Source organism: Pleurodeles waltl, chromosome 10 (genome assembly GCF_031143425.1).
Source record: "Pleurodeles waltl isolate 20211129_DDA chromosome 10, aPleWal1.hap1.20221129, whole genome shotgun sequence".
Lineage (NCBI taxonomy): Eukaryota > Metazoa > Chordata > Amphibia > Caudata > Salamandridae > Pleurodeles > Pleurodeles waltl.
In genome coordinates, this window is record NC_090449.1 from 928867540 (window position 1) to 928888681 (window position 21142).

At 41.9% G+C, this 21142-nt stretch overlaps 1 protein-coding gene across 6 annotated transcripts in view; it reads left to right on the top strand.

Annotated features, from left to right (window-relative positions):
- The window catches only part of SNX13 (sorting nexin 13), a 587891-nt gene that overhangs the window by 113583 nt on the left and 453166 nt on the right, over nt 1–21142 (top strand). For all 6 annotated transcript variants that reach the window (XM_069211703.1, XM_069211707.1, XM_069211702.1 and 3 more), the window contains exon 7: nt 14133–14254. In XM_069211703.1, coding sequence (XP_069067804.1) covers nt 14133–14254 — 122 coding nt within the window. The remainder of the gene's footprint in view (nt 1–14132; nt 14255–21142) is intronic.

Sequence of the window (21142 nt, forward strand, 5' to 3'; positions counted from 1 at the left end):
ATTTTCTCGGCTTTACAGCTTTTAATTTTCGATTTTCAACTTTTAACACAGTCTCTTTCTCAGGTTGATTTCAGGTGCCGTAGCATTGATCTGGTACCTCTCGATCAAAACAGAATGCTAAGAATTCTTGTTGCCTTTCAGGTGTCGTTGCATATGCCCATTCAGGACCTGCGTACCTTCTGTTCGCGACTCTTTTTCTTTTCAGTCTGCGTTTGCTTTGCAACTCTCCTTCACTAAGATTTTCCCTTCTGGTTGTATCGATTTCTTCTTCTATTGTTTCACCTGGAGCGACCTTTTCTCTTGCAGCTTGTTTCTTTGGCCAATTATCACCTTTATGCGTTTTCTTCCTGCTTGGCCTTTCACGACGCTGAACAGCACCCTCCTCTTGTGCTATGGTGTTTTCTCTTGACGGACCTGCAAGTGGCTCAGGAGGATTTGACGTACTTTGACCTCCCTCTGCTCCTTCCCCCTCGTCTTCAGGGTCTGTAACGGGCTCGAGTTCTAACCTGTATCCGTCTACTTCTGGGAGAACCTCTCCTTGACTTAGTTCTCCTGCTGCCTCTACTGAGATAGGCTCACTGTCACCTCTCTCCAACTTGTTTACTGTTTGAGGGACTAAGCTGTCCTCAGTGGGCTCTCTTTCAGTTTCAGTTCCCCTTTGAATACTCTCCGGCCCTGAGACTTCTTTCTCTGGAGTTGTTGTTTCGGATACTTCAAGTTCCTCATCAGTCGGACATGTCACCTTCTTTGTGTGGCTGACATGTATCCAGTTTGGAACTCCTGCACATTTCACAGCAGTGGTTGTTGTCAGTATTACTTGATATGGCCCCTTCCAGCGTGGCTCCAAACACGACTTCCTCACGTGTTTCTTGACAACCACCCACTCACCGGCATGCAGGGTGTGACCTGGATCACTGATTGGTGGCAATGTGTTAGCCTCCACATGGTGGGAAAAAGAGAGGACCACGTCAGCCAGACCCTTGCAGTAGTCCAACACCATATCATCCGTGATATTCACAAGAGCATTTGCAGGTACTGTGGGCAACCTCATAGCTCTGCCCATGAGTATCTCATGGGGGGGATAGTCCTGTCTTCTTATCGGGTGTATTTCTCATCGACATCAGCACTAAGGGCAATGCATCTGGCCATTTCATATTGGTAGCTGCACACATTTATGCCATTCTTGACTTCAAGGTACCATTTATGTGTTCCACTAGTCCTGATGCTTCAGGGTGGTAGCTACAATGCAGCTTCTGCTCAATGTCCAGTGCAGCACACAAGAGCTGAATCACCTCATTGTCAAAGTGTCTGCCCCCATCTGATTCTAAAGAGACCGGGAATCCGAACTGTGGTATTAACTCTCTAAGCAACAGCTTTGCTACTGTGAGGCTGTCATTCCTACGTGTAGGGTAAGCTTCAATCCAGTGACTGAAAACACACACAATCACTAACACATACTTCAAGCCTCCACACACGGGCATCTCAATGAAATCCATTTGCATCTTGCTAAACGGACCTCCAGCTCTCCCTGTGTGGCTCAAAGTCACCACAGTTCCCTTTCCTGCATTCATCTGTTGACAGATGATGCACCTGTGACAGGTCACCTCTGCAGCTTGTCTGAATTTCGGATTAAACCAATCAATTTTGAATAATCTGATCATTGCATCTCTTCCAAGGTGTGCCTGCCCATGGTAAAGCCTTGCAAACTGTGACAAAAGACTGTTTGGCAAAACCAACTTCCCCCTCCTCTGAAACCCATAAGTCGTCAGCCCTCTGTACACATTGCATTCTCTGCCAGGAGCGTTTTTCCTCTCTGCTAGCACAGCCCTGCAGTGATTTTAACTCATCTAAGGTATCAACTACTCTTAATGCAAAATTCAAACACGTTTCATTTTCAGTTTGCGGTAACAATTCCCACTGATCCTTGAACGATATACAGTTCAATGCACAAAACCTTGCGACTTGATCTGCATAGCCGTTTTCCATTGACACAAAGTCTTGTGACTTAACATGAGCATTGCATTTCACCACGGCAATTTCAAGAGGTAACTGAACTGCATGCAACAAATCCTTAATTTGTTTGCCATTTTTCACTGGTGAGCCAGAAGAGGTCACGAAACCCCTCTGTGACCATAATTGGCCAAAATCATGTACAATTCCAAATCCGTATCCTCTGTCAGTATAGATAGTGACTTTCAGGTTTTCAGCTGCGTGGCATGCCTTAGTAAGAGCAATCAATTCAGCCACTTGTGCGGAGTACACTCTTTCGAGTCAGGAAGCTTCTAAAATACCGGTGATTGTACACACAGCATAACCAGCTCTCAGTATTCCGAATGAGTCTCTCAAGCATGATCCATCAACAAACATAATGTAATAATTTTCTTCTAACTGTGTATCTTTGATGTCAGGTCTGGGTTTGGTGCATAGTTCTGTTACCTCAAGACAGTCATGTTCCACTTCCTCCGTATTGCTAATCTCAGCATTTTCAATAGGAAGTAGAGTTGCTGGGTTCAATATTGTACACCTCTTCAAAGAACCATTCGGAGACCCCAGTATAATGGTCTCATATCTTGTTAACCTAGCATTTGTCATATGCTGAGTCTTAGTTCGGGTTAACAGAATTTCAACTGAATGTGGAACCATTACTGTTAGGGGATGTCACATCACTATGCCTTCACACTGTGTGAGGCTCTGACCAACTGCTGCAACTGCGTGCAAACAACCTGGTAAGGCTGCTGCGACTGGGTCCAAAGTAGCTGAAAAATATGCTACTGGGCGGTTTGCACCTCCATGGACCTGTGTTAAGACAGGCAAAGAACAAGCATCACATTCATGACAAAACAGTAGGAAAGGCTTTGTGTAATCAGGCATACCTAAAGCTGGTGCCTTACACATGCACTCTCTTAATTCCATGAATGCCTCAAGCTCTTCCTCTGACAAAATGATGGTATTCGGGTCATCCTTAACTTCCTTGCTTGTCAGTTTTATCAATGGCTTAGAGATAATCGAAAAGTTGGGAATCTACTGGCGACAGTAGCCCACCATTCCCAAAAACATCCTGACATCTCTTTGTTGTCGGGGGGGGGGGGTTTATCTGCAGTGTAGCCATCACCCTTTCTTTTGATATTCTCCTGGACCCTTTCTCAATCAAGTGCCCTAAGTATTTTACCTCTTTTTGACAATATTGGAGTTTCTTTGGGGACACTTTATGTCCGTTCTCTCCCAAATGGTTCAGTAAGGCAATTGTGTCATACCTGCAGTCTTCTTTCGTTCTGGACGCAATCAACAAATCGTCAGTGTATTGCACTAAAGTCGAACTGAAAGGCAGTTCTAATGATTCTAAATCTTTCTTCAATATCTGATTGAAGATGGAAGGTGACTCAGAAAACCCTTGAGGAATTCTGCACCAACTGTACACCTTGTCCAGGAATTTGAAACTGAAGCGAAATTGGCTGTCCTCATGAAGAGGCACTGAAAAGAATGCTTGAGACAAGTCCACAACTGTGAACCACTCTGCATCACATGGAACCTGAAACATGATTACTGCTGGATTTGGCACTATGGGGCAACATTTTGCCACAATTTAATTTATTTTCCTCAAATCTTGTACAATTTGAACATTCCCACAAGGCTTTTTCAGGGCCATTATTGGTGAATTACATGGGCTGCTCATAACTTCTTTCAGAAACCCTTGCTTCACAAAGTCCGCAATTATCTGCGATACCTGAATGAGGACATCTTGTGCCATGTGGTACTGGGGTACCTGAGGAAACACTGCATTCGCTTTAACCTGTACTTTGACTGGTTCTACTCCTTTTATCACTCCCACTTCTTTTCCTGTCAGGTCCCACACTTTCTCCGTCACAGTTCCCTGTAATTTGGTTGGCAAGTCAGTCACTGTAAGCATCGGGAATAAGGTTATCAAAGGGTATTCCTAATTTGTGGTCTCCGTTTCTAACTCTGGGTACTGCCCATTGTCCCCCTCATCATCACTGTTTGTCTGCACCTCAATCCCTTCATTAGAACAGGTAATCCAACATTTTTTCTTGCACAGTAAGTCTCTTCCCAGTAGGGACACTGGACTACAATCGCAGACTACAAACTTATGCAGTCCCTGAAAGTTTCCAATCTCAATTTGAACTGGATGTGTAATTGGATTTGTCAAATACTGATTTGCTACTCCTACCACCCTAATGGTACGCCCTGAAAGCGGCAGTTTCGGAACTTCTGACCATAGCGTGTGGCTCCTGTGTCAACCAAGAATGAAACCTTGTGACCCATCACGTTTCCCTCCACATAGGGTCCCCTCTGATCTACTTCTAGGGACGCTGCAAGCCTGCACTCCTCACTGTCTGAAATATCATCCGACCATTCATCATTTATTCCATCCTCACTCCGCAATGGGAATTGCTGTACTGTGTTATTTTGACTCATCATTTGGCCTGTGAACTGTTGAGGAAGCATCACCTGTTGCTGTCCCATTGGAGCTAATGGTAATTGAATTTGCTGTCTAGGTACCATGGGAATCTGCTGTTGTACCTGCTGCATTTGTGCTGGTTGAACACGCGGCATTTGTAATTGTTGCATGTAACCCCTGCACCTGAACCATATTATTCTGGAAGTTCTGATTTTGACCTCTTGATTTTTGACCCCTCATATTTTGAAATGTACCGACATCAGTGCTTTGTTGAACGACACCATCATGCACCACATTTGGGCATTCCCGCTTCCAATGCCCCACGCCCCCGCACGCGTGACATGGTGACATCTTTTTCATCCCCTGCGCATCGTTTTGAACCACAACTGTATTCAAGTCTGGACCGCGATTCACAAAACCCCGACCTCGGCCTCTCGGCTGTGCCTGAAACATGTCATTCCCTTGCGGTTGCTATTGTACCATCTGCTGGATTCCATTTCCCTGCATTCCTGCCTGCGCTGCCTTAATCTGCATCACCATCACTTTCTCCTTCAACTTTCTCTGTTTCAACTCAATCTTGTCACTGCAGTATTTCGCATACTGTAACACCTCATCAATCGGCTTCGCTTGCCAACAGATCAAATGATTCTTAATCATCTGCCTAACCTCTGGTCTTAGCTCTTCAACAAATCTGAACACAAGATGATTCATGTCTTTCGGCTCAATAGTCTCAGTGCCACTGTAATGCTTGAACGCTTTCAACAATTTCTCATAATAAGCATGGATTGACTCCTTCACCTCCTGCGAGGTCCGGTCGATTTTCTGCCAGTCAGTCACTTTCGGCGACACTTTCTGCTACAAAAACTCAATCACTTTATGATAGTACTTCATCGCCTCCTCAGATGGTGCTCCAGTCACCTTATCCCTTGCTGGTTCCTGCATCGGCCAGTCCACACCTCTTTTGCACTCAAGCCATAAATCAGGTGGAACGATAATCTCAAACAGGGTATTCAAGTCCTTCCAGAGACACTATGCAAGCTTCACAAACCTGTCTGTCTGCTGATACCACTGTATCGGTTTCTCCTTCAACCTGGGGTAATCATTTGTAAATGACAGAATGTCTCGACTAGACCATGGTACATGGACTAGCACCCTTCCAGCTGTTTCTCTCATTGGTAATTTCTTTACTGTACCAGTCTCCGGTGACGCTTTAGTCTGATTTGATTCCGGACTGTCACTTTTCTCCTTATCTCTTTTCTTTGCCCATCTGCCTTCCCACTTTTCTAAGGCTCCCCAGATTTGCGCACTTTGTAGTATTTCTTTAAGATGCGCTTTCATTCCGGTGGATCTCATGTGATCAAAATCTTTGGAATTGAAGTCTAATCTGTAGCTTCTTTTCAAATGTTTAGTATTCTCAACATCAATGTTGTATTTATCTGCCAGGTTCGCCAACCTCTGATGTACCTTGCCCACTTCCTTAATGATTTTAGGGCACAGATACCTTAATTCCGCCTCTTTGTATGACTCTAATCTGTTTACCCCCATTGTCCCTTCCACTAGTTCAGCAGCTTCCACACTCAATCTCACAAAGTTCAGATATTCATCCCTTTCTGGCTTTTCTGCAGTCACCGCAGTAGTGTTGTGAAGCATAAGTCTTTTCTAACCACTCATTCAACTGTTGCACAGAAAAACCTTGCAGTGAAACATTTCCTGCATGCATTGTTGGCGACTGTGAGGTATTTGTACTTATTGTCTGTGGGGTTAGCACACCAAGCCCTGCTTGCCTCATTGCCTCCAAAGGTGTTTCAATCAGACTAAGGTCTAGCAAAGACCTCGGTCCTTCAGCCGAATGCTCTCTTGGTGCCATTAATTGAGGAGTTCTTATGGACCCTCCTCTTATTGCCTCTTGGGTCATCACTCCCTGGTCACACATACCAGGCTTACCCTGCGCATACAATGGTACCGGGGGTCCAACCATAATTGGCAGTGATATGGCAGCTGGTGTCTGACCTGGTCCTAAACCCTGTGGAGCAGTAACTCCCAAAGCTTGACTCACTGTGGCTGGTGCAGGTATTAACGGAGGTCCTGCCGTTGGACTATAACCTCGAATCAGCTGTTGCTGCGGCTGGGGCAGCAATTGCGGAGTTGGCTCAATCTGCACTAACCTTGATTTTGTGTATATCGGATCAGGCGGCACCATCAGACTCGTAGTAGTCTCTAGTACTGGGACGTCTGGATAAATCTTCTGTATCTGCGGTGGAGGTTGCAACTGTATCTTCATGTCTGGTGCAGTGGGTACACTGACACCATTCTGTATCAAACCCGTATCACTAGTCTGCACTGTAATTGCAACTTCCTTACCCTGCGTCTGGTTCCCAGGACCCGCACTAGTGCTCGGGGCATTTCCATCTATTGCATAAGGTGGCGGGCGATCATGCAACAACTGGTTAAGAAACTCTTCATCGTCCGAGTCGTCCTCCTCTATCCAAGACCTCTTAGTCTCTTTTGGCTTGCTAGAGCCCTTATCTGTCTTACAAGTGGCTTTCTTTCCCTGTGTCTCGTCTTTTTGTGTTATTGCTGGAAACAATTTGAGTCCGTCAACTATTCTCCTTCTCCACATTTTGCTCTCATTGTCCCATCTAGCCTCAGCTAAAGTCTTCTCTGCCCTTTTCATTCTCCTTTCAAATTTCTGCTGTCTTTGTCGTATGGCCATTAAGTCCCAGACTTCTAATGCCTCATACTGAGCTGGCCTCGGAGGCGGCTTCTGTACACTTAACATCCACCTCAAATTTTCTAAAATTCTCGTATTGAACATTCCGTGCTCTGGAAATGCTAAACATCCCTCCTTCTCTGTTAATTTGCGCCACTGTTTCATCCATAAGCAAGGCGCGACTCCCTTCTCCTCCATTACTATATAAGCTGGAGTACCCTCACTCGCCATAATGTATGCGTCTCCTTTCAGACTGCTTCTAAAAGCTTTAAGAAAATTCATTTTGGCATCTTTTACTTTTGTTTTAACTAATCAAGAAGTTACTTTAATTCCCAGGACACTCTTCACTCACCTTTCTCAACCTATTGCCTCTCACGGACGGCTGCCAATCCGTGCGCGACCCCTCTCGGCAACTGACCTATCCCAGCGCGGCACCACTGATGTCACACTCACACACACTGCAGCTGACAAAGTCTTGCGGCTTGTCCTCCTCACTCTGGATTCACACCAAACTAATGCAATATATTGCGAGCACCTTTAACAGCAATAACCCAAATTTGCCGGTTTATTACAGGAAGGGTAACACATTCACTTCAGAGCTTTACAGAGATTTCACTTGAAGCCTCGGCCACTACTCTCTCCTTCTCAGCTCCCGCACCCGCAATCAGAATTCGACCCGCAAATCCTACTCTCGACTTGTCAATGGTTCGTTCTAGTGCACTATAGAACTTGCCAAATCTCCATCGAAGGTTTCACTCATACATCTTGACTCAAACTCGACTTGTCAACCACGCCCGAATGACCTATTAAACCGCACAAATTACAACATAACCCCAAGTGTCTCCTACACTTGTCAATATACTCCGGAGACTGCGACGGGTCCGTACATTACCAACCAACCACGTGGATACTTTTTTAGCACAAAGCGCCAGATTCACATGAAGTACGCTGACTTCCCTACTCTCACACTGCGGAGTACGCCCACTCCTCCTAAAACAACATTACCTGGCCTAAACATACACAAACTTCACAAGTCAACTGCAAAATGCATAAGCTGAGCAAGCGCAAATTCTACACCACACATGCTAAAACGCAGAGAACATTCCCAACTCACTTAGGCAGGCTCCGAGATCCCGGGAAAGTCATTGGGAATTTAGAAACACATCATACCTCCAATTTGCATTATCTCAGAAAAACTATTTAAACAAAATTCTCCATCCTAGGGCCCCAAAGGGCCAAACTGTCGCTCTGCTACCAGAACTGTTAACGCGTCCCTTTATGATTATTTATTACACATCAGGACTCGTTTTAGGCCAATGAATCTTTTGACCCAGTTGAGAGACACCTTATGACGAGATAGCTAATCAACATGTCAATCAATACGTCAATGTCATCAATATTTATCACAACAATGCATTTCACTTTAGTCAATGACATTTAATTAACTCAAGACAACACCATGACCTTTCAGTCATGAATAACCACACCAGTTTAGTATAATCTTAGTGATGTTTAGTCCCTATTAGTTTACAATACTACTAGCATGTTTATTAATCTCAAAACCAATAAGCACAGTAAGATAGTCACAATATGACAACTCTGATAAGATTTCGTCAAAGCAAGGATCACAAACATCAGAACATAGCAGAGTATGAACATAGGCTATCCTTAGCAGAGTATCGTCAACAAAGCATTAATTTAGTTGTTTGTCTATTTACGTCCGTTTAGTCACCCCTCTCAACTAACCACTAATTAGCATTGGCATGTTGGGCTTCATGCAAAACAATTTAGAACATCAATTAGAAAAACATCTAACTATGATCTCTGTCAAAAGAGAAGCAGTTGGTACCTAGAAAGGAAAAGCAACAGACAGTCACAATTTCATTGTCATATAGTTACCTTCCAAATTTGGTCAGCACTCAGGTTCAGTCTTCGTCTTCAGGACATCAGTTGATTCGCCATCATTCAGGAACTCAGCTCTCAGGTAAGGAAGGGGCACTTCCCTCATAAGGAGATAAAGTGTGAATGGGCAGTATGGTTCTAGATAAGTCACCCAGTCACTAATAAAAGTGACAAAGTTTCTGGATCATAAAGTATAACATCAGCATTTCCCCCTCTCCTAGTCTCCTACTCCCTAATTCTAAATCACTTCCTGGTGACGGGTTTTTATCCCCTTTTCGTTGTACTTTCCCCTAAAATTTGGTTGGACAAGAGTTGCACCCCACTATCTTTAACCAATTAAAAAACACATTAAGTCATTAAACCTTTCACCCCGCATTAGGTCTCAGGCCTTTTATTGGTCAATATGATTGACGTCTTCAGAGGTAGAATGTCCGGTATGATTTCATCCTTTTGTAATTCTTTGCGCTTCTTCTGTCAGTAGCTCCATTGTCTGTACCGGTTTGGTCAACCTTGTATTTAATATTAGTCTACTCTGTTGCATTTAGCTAGTACATTTCTACGAGCAATATGAATTTTCATGAGAACGGATCTACTATAGTTACATTCAGCTTCTAGTTTGAGGGAAAAAAAACAAGAGTTCATGTCCTTTAGCGAGTCAGCACACTGTGCGTTTAGAAGAACACATTTAATATGAGAGCCAGGCAGCTAGGCCTTGACTCATGCTAACTAAGGCCTACAAGATTCATTAGCAAACTTTAATAACATATTTATCAATAATTAGAATAAAACCATCTTTTAATATATTATTTTAACATTATTAGTAATTTTCATTAGTCCCCGTATACATTGAAGGCCACTCCCCGTGGGCACATTTCAAGCTCACGTTTTAGCAAAAAACATAATACATTTTCTATGCGGCATTATTATACATTAGTTCATAAACATGTCATGTTAATTATAGATTATATAAGCTACGCTCTCTCACTCTCATACAGCTTCAAGTAGAAAACGCATGAGAGCAATGTCGGGATTGGTGTGAGCAGCTGAGCCCAGTGCTCCAGTGGAGACTGGGGGCCTGTGCTGTGTTTCCCAGACTCCTGTAAAGAGAGTGGATTTGAGAGGTCCAAGGTATGCATGTCGGGTTGGATACAGTCAGAGTCCTGTCCAACCCGATATGCACACTGGACCTCATCTTAAAGCCATTACCAATCATCAGGATTGGCCCACCCTGGCTCCACCGCTGACTAACCAACGCATCGGCCATGCCGAGCCGAGTCCTTTAAACAGTCCGGATTTGGGGAATTTTAAAATGATATGCTTGTGGAGCACTTAGTAGAGGAGTTCAACGCCCCTACGCTCCTAAGGAGAAACCGTCCCTGCCTTATGACGAGAGGTATGTTGATATCAACCTAGCTGGGTAACCACGATGACACAGGCCTATTGTAAGGCACGTTGGTATAGTTTGAGGGATGAATACTGATATATGAAAATATTATTTTTTTAACTTCAATGCATTTTCTAGTTTAGAATTAAAGGCCTGTTTGCGAAAGGCTAATTTTTATAATGGTGTCAAATATTCTGGATGGGTTGTGTTTGTGAAAGTGATTCCAGTGGTGTCTCTGATTTTTCTGTGCCTGATTTTCTGCTTTGAAGTTTTACCCCTGGCAATTTCAGTCAGAATTTATGAAGTGACGGGATTTCTGAATGAGAAGTGAGTTGGTTCTGCATTGGGTTACTGCAAGAAGTGAAACACCACATCCAGCACTTCGTCATTGTAATTGTATAAAACCTGAGATAGATCATGTGATGGATGACCCGAAGGGAAAAGACAAAGTAATCAGTACATTGAATTTATTATGAGTGAGCGAAATTTGTTTAATATACCTTTGTGTAATGTGAAATTTCAGAACAATTATGCAAACCTGGCATTTAGTGCTATTTTTTAGTTCACCCTCACGCTCTGTTCGTTCATGTTTTTCTTGTGCCACTGCAATAGGATTTTCCTGAAATTGAAAAATAATTACACAGTGTATTGTAATGGCAACATTTCTGGCATTTAGCTTGACAGATGTAATGCGAAACATTACAAATTACACAAGATTATACCAGCGTACCGGAACTTTCTCCTGGACCCATAAATAATTTATTTCTAGTATAACACCATTTTAGAAGGAAATTTAACACAACTATTGCCTGGCCGCTGAAAGCACAAGTTCTACATAAGAAAATGTACCCACTGGTCTGATCTGCTGTGCCACGTGGATTTGCCGTTTACCTGTGTTTAGAGTTACTAACCAGATAATTCCACCAATTTCAGTGTGCTTCAGGCCTTCTAGGGTGTTAAAATTCAAAATATCCTTCTGCGTTTCCTTAGCATTGAAATGGTGTGCAAGATTTGGCACATGTATCTGAATGTTATAATAGGTTAAAGTAAAGTCTGCTTTTGTGATTTAGATGCTGATCCCACTCTTAGTTTATTCCTTGTCTCAGCACATTTGCTGATTTATTAATTTGTTTTTTGAATCCGATTGCATGAGTTAACAGGGCCATAACCTTTCATTAGGATGTAATTACTGTTGTAGGAAAGGCATGTTGTAGTTTATCACAGAGAATTCTGGCTTATTGCACAATATTTTACGAGGTGGATGGGGTCCCAATAATTCATTCAGCTTTGAGGTTCTGCAGATAGAGCTCCTAGACACTCATTAGCACTGCTCCAGTGGACGATGAGTGTGGGTAGCTGAGACCGAAGCAAAAACAACCTTCATAAATATTTAGGAGCTAATTCACAGATATCACAACCACAAGAAGCATGGTGGTGTAGTTTTAAAGTGATTGGATTATTGGACATTCTGACGAAGCAACTGATTGAGTGGGTGTATCTCCAACTGGTGGTGAGGGGAGGTTAAGATGGCGAAAAGGGTAGTCCTACAATAACTTTAGCTTAATAAATCTGGTTTTGCAGTTCAGATGGGTATGATTTTAATAGCTGATGTTAGTGAAATAGGTTAATAGAAGGTACTATGCAGTAAATAACTACTATTCCTGGAAATAAAGCTGACAATAACTTATCCTTGTTGTAGTTGCTTAGTAGCGTTACTAGTGGCATAGAATTTGGAATTCTTTTGATAATCTTGAAACTTGCTTCATACATCCTACATGTTCATTAAGCTAAGTCTGTTGACAGCTCCTGTCCTTGGTCCTGGGACAGTAGAGCACAAATGTGCAGTTGAGTTACGTTGAGACAAAGCACTCATTAAAAATGATGGAGCTGTTGGGTGACTGTGTAGGAAGTCTCGACAATAGAAGGAAGGCAATATGTCAAACCTAATCCGGGGGTGTGAGGAAAGAAGAATCTGGATGTAACAATGTGGCAATGTGCATCATAATTCTGTCATAGATGGGTAGTCCCATCACCCATTTATTTGTGCATTTATGCCCTGCCTTATGGGTACCCTCTTCAATTACTTTGTACAATATGAACTATAAAATAGTCATGGGGTCAAATGTTGTCCATAATATAACAATCACACGTGAACTTTGAGAGACATTTGCTATTCTCAGCTGTAAAGGTTGAAAATTCATGTAATCCAGATCTGTAGCTCGGACCATTGTTGTCTGGGAGGTTATTTGGTGCACTCAATAGCAACCTGGGTTCTGCTAATGAGGCTCTGCCAGTTGAACTCCGTGATGGGGCCTGTCCCTGTACCCTGTTCATCTGGATGGAGCCATCTGCTGTCCGTAACCACATCCAATGTAAAGGACTCTTTGTGGCTTTAGAAAGTTACATGAATTGTGGTCAGTCCTTGGCCTCTTTGACCTCTCTGTGACTGGCCATGAGTTTGCCCCTGCAACTAGGGCTGTGTGTGATGGTGTGCGAAGGCCTCTGTTGGTTCTGAATAAATTGGTTGCGATCTGGAGAGTGGTATATATGGGAGTGACAGGGTTATAATCTCCTAAACACTCTTGTGAAGTACAGTGGTGAAACGTATTGCAGAGGTCTGTGGAGCACAATGAAAAGCCACTCTGCCCTCTACCATTCTGTGGGACTCCCCCACCTGGGAGATCCCCCAATGCATGGATGGTTTCTTCCTCTAGTACACTTAGTGGCACCTGTCCATCAGAAGCCACTAAGCCAGCCTTCCTACACCATCAGTGTGGGTTGGGCCTGCAGTGCGTGGCGAACGTGCAATAACACTAGAGCAGGGACAGGAATTCACCCAGGGCTTCCTTGTCCATGATAGTAGGAGGAAGATAAGGTGACAGCACAGTATGTTAAGGATCGCGACCTTAAAATGTAGTGGAAAGGGCAGTGGGTGGCACTGCTTTGTTGGGAAATCGTATGTGATATGGAGAATTTACCTGATAACTTGTAAGCCTTTTTTTGCTGAACATGTACGCAAGATAAAAACAAAGATATGCATTTTGGCTCCTGTTTTGTGTTAAGTACTCTGCTTTGCAAGTCTAATTTCTGTGTCATGAGGTCCACCGGCAGCAGACCACCAGATTACCAAGATCCGTTCAGTACAATTTTCAAAGCACCCTTCATCACTTTCGGTTCCTTTACTTGGTGTTACTTTAAATGCCGAGGGCCTGTTCTGATTGTAGAATAAAAGAAATGAAGAATTGTCAATTACCTGTGAAGAAGCTGTGTATCCACATTCACCTCCCTGCATTCCTCTTTAACCGTTGGTTGAAAAACAGAGCTTTTGCCCCGGTACTGGTTAGGATTGGAGGGGGTGCTGGAGGGGTTGACAGGCTTTGCTGCTATCACGTACATTTATCACTAACTTCTACTACAGGAATGTCCTATTTCTCGGCTTCTCCCCACATAAAACACTGCCTTGACCTGTGCAGACAACAGACCATTATACTGTATTTCAAGTGAGCATAATGTGTTACTGTGGACTGAAATGATTTTGGATATTGGACATAGCTTGGCATCTATATGTAAGCTTACCTACGTTATTTTAGAACTGAACAAAACATATGCAGTGCTGCAGTCTCGAAATGCATTTAAACAGTATAAAGATGTTAATTTCCGATTGGCTATGCCTCATTGTACACCATTCTACAAGGCTTATTACTATTTTCTATTTTTAGGTAATCCAGTTTTCCCTGAGAGATTATGTTCAGTATTGGTATTACACATTAAGTGAAGATGAAACCTTTCTCCTTGAAATCAGGCAAACTGTTCAAAATGCACTAATTCGGTTTTCTACAAGGTAAGTTTGCACATCTAGATTCACATTATACTATGAAAAATACTACCGTTGCCTGACATAGTTTCTTTTAATTAGTGGTCCTTATTCTTTAACGCAAATGAGGAATGCTTTATTTAAAACTAACATTGCAGTTACTGACAACATTAAGAGAGCTGTGAAGATAACAATTTTCTGTGTGTTACTGTCCTATATATATATTCTTCAGAGTTCGCAACATAGACAAAGTGATTGATTGAAATATAAATTTTCCTGGACAATATTCAAAATGTATGAAAAGCCTTGACTTGCTCGGAAGAATTGAAATGCCGCCTAAGAAACCAAAAACTGAAAAAACTTTATTTTTGTTTGTTTTTAATTTAAAATAACTGAAGCAGGTTTTCTTTTTTCTCTTTTTTTTCCCCGGGTTCAACCAAAACCATTCGCTGTTTGCTTATAACATTTCGGAGGGAAAGAGGGGTGCAGTGGGTTACATGAGGTCACATTGATCTAGCCATGGTGGGTAGGGGACATATTGCGAAGGGACCTGGTTATAGGTTGGAATATAAGGAGCCAGGCGTGTGACGTGCTGATTGATGCATGGCATATGGTTGTAACATGACAGTTGAGACAAATGTTACTGATAGGGACTATCACAAGCAAGACAGCCAAATAGGATCTACATAAATCTAAGGAAGCATATAAATGTAGATTTTCTATAGAAATCACACACCTCTGAGGGGACTCTAAATACTTACATGGAAAACTTGGAGATCTGCTTGGGCTTATTCATTTTCATCAAAAGCATGATGGGAGAACACACAGATAAAGTTAATCGTAACGTCCTCTTTCAAACCTTGAACACATATCACAATGAAGGAAATAATTATATTTTTTGTGGTAGCTGAGGAGCTGACCGGTATGAAGAGTTTCATTTTTAGGTCCAGCCTACTTAACAGCATAGCTGTCTGGTTCTGAAATAAATTGCGGGATTATACAGATAATTCAGGGACTAGAAGCTGATCTATTTTTAACCCTTGGGTGGCTTTTCTCTCACTCATATTTGCATGCTTTTTGTTTGTGTTTAAACTTGTCAATAATTTGTTTATCCATTCCAAGGAGCACAACCTCTTTACCATCTCTTTTGATTGACTGGATTCTGTGCTTCAATTACTTGCTTTTTAAGCGCTACTTTTTCTTTTTCGTTAAGCACTCAATGAGAGTGTAAGTTTTCCAGCTTTCTCCCTCATGTACTTCTTTTCCACTTGCACTCTTGTATTGCTCACCGTCGCCTGTGCGCTTCTCCCTGTTCCCTCCATGTTGCATTCGCTTTCGTGTCCACCCCGTTGCTTCCTCAGTCATATACTCCTCCATCTTGCAGTCACCCATTGGTTCCACTCCCTACCTTCGCCCTGCATGTTGCTTCTTTTCCCTCTGCACTCCATGTTGCTTCCTCCTCACTTGTGTACTCCTTATCTGTTGGTTCACCTCCCCGCCCTAGCCCTCCATGTTTCTTCCATCTCCCTAGCACTGTGTTGCGCCTCCCACCCGTGCTCTTCTTCTGTCACCCATTGCTTCTTCTCCCTTCACCTGCACTTTCTGCATTGTTCCTGCATCACCCCACCCTATGCCCTCACTGTTTCTCCTGCCCCACTCTCTCCCTCTGTGTTGCTTCCCTCACAACCTGCACCCTATGTGTGTCCCCCACAACGTACACATTCGGTGTTGCCTTCCCCACAACATGTGCCCTCCCAGTTGCTACCAACCACCCACGCCTTTCCAGATGCCTCCAACTGCACCTTTTATGTGGCTGCCCTCTGCCTACACTTAAAAAATACAGTTTCATGCATTTTTTTCTTCTTTTTATTTGCACTGATCGGCAAATGAAAAGGAAAAAGTGGCTGTATCATTTTATAGTTGGACACCACAAAATGACAAAGCTGGATACGTGGTAGTCCTTTTTTTTTTATTTAGCTATTCTGCACCGCATGGTGGAGCTGTACGGTATGGCTAAAGAACATAGACAAAGCCAAAAGGTCTCAAAGGTGAGCTCTATTGGCTTTGCTAATGTTGGCTTGTCAACGTTAATATATACAATCAGAACATGGATGAAGACACTTTCTTGAGGCAGACTTGCCATTGAAAGACACAGGAAGGCCCACAGTGTAGGGTTTTCTGTGTAGCTATTTCCACTACATTATCAGGGCTTTTAATCACTAAGTTACTACTGATTAAAAAAATAAAAAAAATAATTGCCTTTCCCAGTCAGAATTTACAGAACTAGGGGGTCCACCATTGCAAAATATCCCTCAGCAACAAGTGTTTTCTGTGACTCCTGGACATAATAACCATGCTGTTCCTGCTGCAAAGGGCTGTCCCAGCACACACAATGGTAGTGTGTACTTTAGTTGTTTGCACTTTGGTGGAAGTACCCTGCACATTCAAGATTCCACACTCAGGAATTCCTTTGTGCTTTTTCCTCAATTGAAAAAACCACAGTGATAATTCTCCTTTTCCAAATTTGGATGCCCGTAAGACTTTTTTTCCTCGCCACTCCCTTGTTGCTCCTCCCTTTTCTGATTTCTCCCCTGATCTATAATTTAAAAGCACTGTAACACATCTGTCCAGAGATGTGAAATTTCAAGCATGTTCTGCCTTTTTCAGAAGGTTTATCATCTTGGCTTTCAATTTCACAGTGCCAACACCTCTTTTTTTTATTGAGAGTTCAGGTTGCCCACATTCCCTTTAAATACCTGTTTTTATTGCCAGGTGACAGGAACCTCAAGACCTCTCACTACTAGGCCAACACAGACCACATGTTCAGAGAAGCCCATGATGGAACATTGCTTAGTGTGGTTTGTTGAATACAAACAGAAGCACTGCCACCTCTTTAGGTGTGTTGCGTACCTTGGTAAGGAGTTGCAAGTTGACTACTAAATTTTATGTTATTGAACACTAAATTATTCCACATGGTGTATGCAATTGGAATGTGAGATGGGAACCACCCGTCTCAAAAAAGTCAACTTGATGAAGATGTGTCTGAAAATTACAGGCCCATCACCATCACTCCTGCTCTTAAAAACTCACTGAGTACATTGTAGCTAAGCAGGAAACTCACCGCCTGGAAGAATCCACCAGTCTGGATCCCTGTACTTCGGCTTCCACCAAGGTCTGGGTACAGAAACTGCCCTTGCCATCGCAGTTGACAAACTCCTAAACCAGGGTGACTGTGCCACTCCTAATCTGCTTGATACCTCAGTGGCATTGGATATGGTGGAGTATGATCCGCTTACCCAGTTGCTTATCCACTATTGGCATCAGAGATCTAGTTTTCATAGCCTAGTTTTAATTCTTTCTCAAGTGACGCACTCAGTGGCTTTTCCATCATATTGATCATTCTGGTCGGCTGTCTACAGGGCTCTTCTTACTCCCCACTGTTGTTTAACATCTAAGTGTATCTCTGGCTAATCTAATGAAAGCCTTTGGATTCCTTGAAATACCTTATCCAATTGATACTCAGCTGGTTGTGCACTGAGACCACCATCCCCTCACTCTCTTGACAAGCTAGCTTCCTGTCTGATAGAAGTTCAGTTGTTGGTTTTGCCAGACTTCTTCAAGCTTTAATAACAGCCAGTGAAAGCCCAAATCGTTCAACAAGATGGACATCTCTCACTTGAAGCCCAATTTAATGTTTCCTCAATATGTCTCTACATTTTCGGTCTTTTGAGCATAATCTTCCCATACCTACCTCTTCACTTTCACACTCGGGTAATCTCCGATTCTTTCATCTCTAGGATTAATTATTGCAATCTTCTGTATCATTCCTCACTGGTAACTCTTCAAAGGACCCAGAACTTCATAGTCTGTTTGGTCAGCAGCCTGCGCAAATTTGATGATGCAACCCAAGCAAGAGGTCACTTCCACAGCCTTCCCCTTAGGCAAAAATTCTGTTAAAATACTCTAAATAATGTGGAGGGTCTTCTACACTGAAGAAAAATATCCCCTTGCTGAGTATTTTACTTGCAAACTTCTAGTAACAAGTCTGCATTCCACCTCACACATAGTATTCTCCGTTCCTTGCTATTCATTCGCACAATTCTGATCTCCATTTTCTTTGACCCCTTTCATTGGAAGAACCTTCAACTTTGTATCAAGAGCATTTAGTCTTACTTAGTGTTCAGAAAAAAACATATCCCTTCTGTTGCTCTTCGATTAGTTTTATTATTTTTTCATCTTTCTTTAATGCCAAGATGTCATTTGTTTATATTTATTTAGTGCCAAAATGCCCATCTTAGTGAATGAGTACTTTATAAATAAAGCAATCAATAAGACATACTTCAAAACAGCCAGTGCCTTACATAGCCCTTGTATGATAAATTTATTTCAGAGATACTAGGTTGAGAGTTTATTAAGTACTTCACAAAATTGCTCAAGCTTGAGTTGAATTGAGTGTTACTGTTTCCACTTCTTATCAAGAGAATTTGTTAGATTAATGGAGTTTACTGTTTTTGATGGGTTTACCTCTCTGACAATATGTGCATGGCCAGAGCTGCTCCTTTTTGTCTTGGTTCATTATGTTTGCTAAGATGGCTTGGAGGCAGGTGTCAGGGCTCTTATCAAGTTATTTTGTCAGAAGTCCATTTCATTGTACCACCTTGAAAATTGTTTGCGGGCAAATCTACAGGGAGGTAAACCATTACATGGCATTCTGTCTAGTTTATCAGATTATGGGATAGTGGACGTTGAGTTGTGAAATAATTTGGTGTTCTCCAATGCTTTTTGACAACAGAGGTTTTTCGTCTGTGAAAGGGAAGTGACCTATTTTAAGTAGTTTAGGGTAGGTTTTGCGGACTCTACTGCGTGAACACGAGGCAACCTACAATCTGTATTGCCTAGAATGTTTGATCCACAGGAAACCTATAGGGTTTTTGTTTAGACTCTTACTCAGCTGATTAATGGCATGCTTCAACATTGAGTCTTATCCTGGTCCCTGAAAAAACAGGATGAGCTTAACCGTATTTCAGGGAGCAGTTCAGATAAAATCCTTAAAGGGTCTTTAAAGAGATACAAATACATCTAAACTCCCAGGTATCCTTTTAATCAGTGGGTGTTTGTGGTATGGTTAAAACATTTAACTTGGGTTGTCATTGAGAGTTGATGGCCCTACCCCCTCTACTTCTTCGATTTCTTTCAGCCCTTTCACACTGGCCAGTCAGATCTCAAGCTTTCAACAGGACTAAATGTTCTTGCCCAGAATCTATATTTTAATGTCCGTCTGTTTTTATGACCGTCTCTGTCAGGATGTACAAATAACATATATCATGCAAGAAAAGTGTCTACTCACCCTATTCCTAAGAATTATTATCGGGATTCCTGTAATCCAAATTAGAACTGACAATTATGTTATCAAACTGTTTTCTTGATGCAGCATCACGCCATATGACCACACAACACAGCACAAAATGTTTTGTCTTTAAGTGCAGTTTAGTGTAATTAACCACAAAAGTCTGACATTGAATTAGAACCTACATCATCACCTTACAACACTCCCAATGAATCTCATTAAGTGTAATGAGCAGGACCCGACTATGGTTACCTATACTAAATATATGACAGTGACAATTACAGCAATATCTTCTTTTCATTCCTTTTACCATAGTCAGTGAGCGCTGATTCACATCAATCCAAATACAGGGTTCATTGTCTTTAAGTACACAGGAGTATCGGATTCTGTGGCAATTCTTGCTGATGCATAACAGAAAAACGTATATTGTTCTCTGTCAGAACCTGTGTTGAGCTGTATACTGTACACTATCAAATTTGATTAAGCAACATTCCCAGTCCCGTATATGACATATCATTTCCTATACCAGGATTGTATTTACACTACCTATTCCTCACTAATAAGTTTGATATGTGTTCCCTACAATTGCTGATCTAACCAAGGAAACACCAAAGGGCAACTCAAATGAAACCAAAGATTAGATTTTCTGAATGTAGCTTTAGGTTTTGATGTAAGCAAATGCTGAATATCATGGTTGAACTTTAGAATATTTCAGTACTTATTCAGAATATTAATACGTTTATTACTATCCATGGGTAAAATAGAAGGGGTTGTTCTTTTACATCAGATATATTAGGTTGGTTTCTCTAGCAACAATTGGCAGTCAGCTCTTATCTGCTCTCATTTTAGCATCTACAAGCACTTTTTCTGGATGACCTCTTACTCTGCGTTTCTTTATAGTTTCCAAAGGTTCTACATCATAATTTTCACTACTGCTACAAATACGTTTTGATTCTAAGAAGTTCTCTGTAATGGCTGTTGATAATTTGGCATGAAGGTGACATGAGGTGGCCTGTAGTGTACTGTTGCAGGCAGTAGGTTTTCTATTAATCTTACTATGTAGTAATTCATTCTCTAAATAAAACTCAGTATCTAGGAATACCATACTGGTAGTTTTGAGTTCCAGTGTTAGTTTAATATTGGTCATTATTGTTCACAAATCAGTGAAAACCCTTTATTTCAGATACAGTATATATTAAAAGGATGTCGTCAATGTATCGTCACCCTGGGACAGTTTTCTCATTCGTACTATAAAGCTCTGCATTCCAGGCATAATATTCATCACAGAAACCCATTAACAAATTTCCATAGGATGGGCGAATCGTACCCCTATCCTTGCACCTATCTTATGGTGATATTTGTTCTTGGGAAAAGAAGTTGTTATTCAGAACAAAGTTTGTTAACTCAAATGATTTGTGTGTATTTTCAATAGAAAGCAAATGTAGTGAAACAGAAACTTTGTGGTGCCTTAATGCCATGTCCATGGCTGATAAATGGTGTATAAACATTGCAAATCCATAGTAACCAGCGTGCATTTGGAATACCACAGAATATCATATATCTTTTTA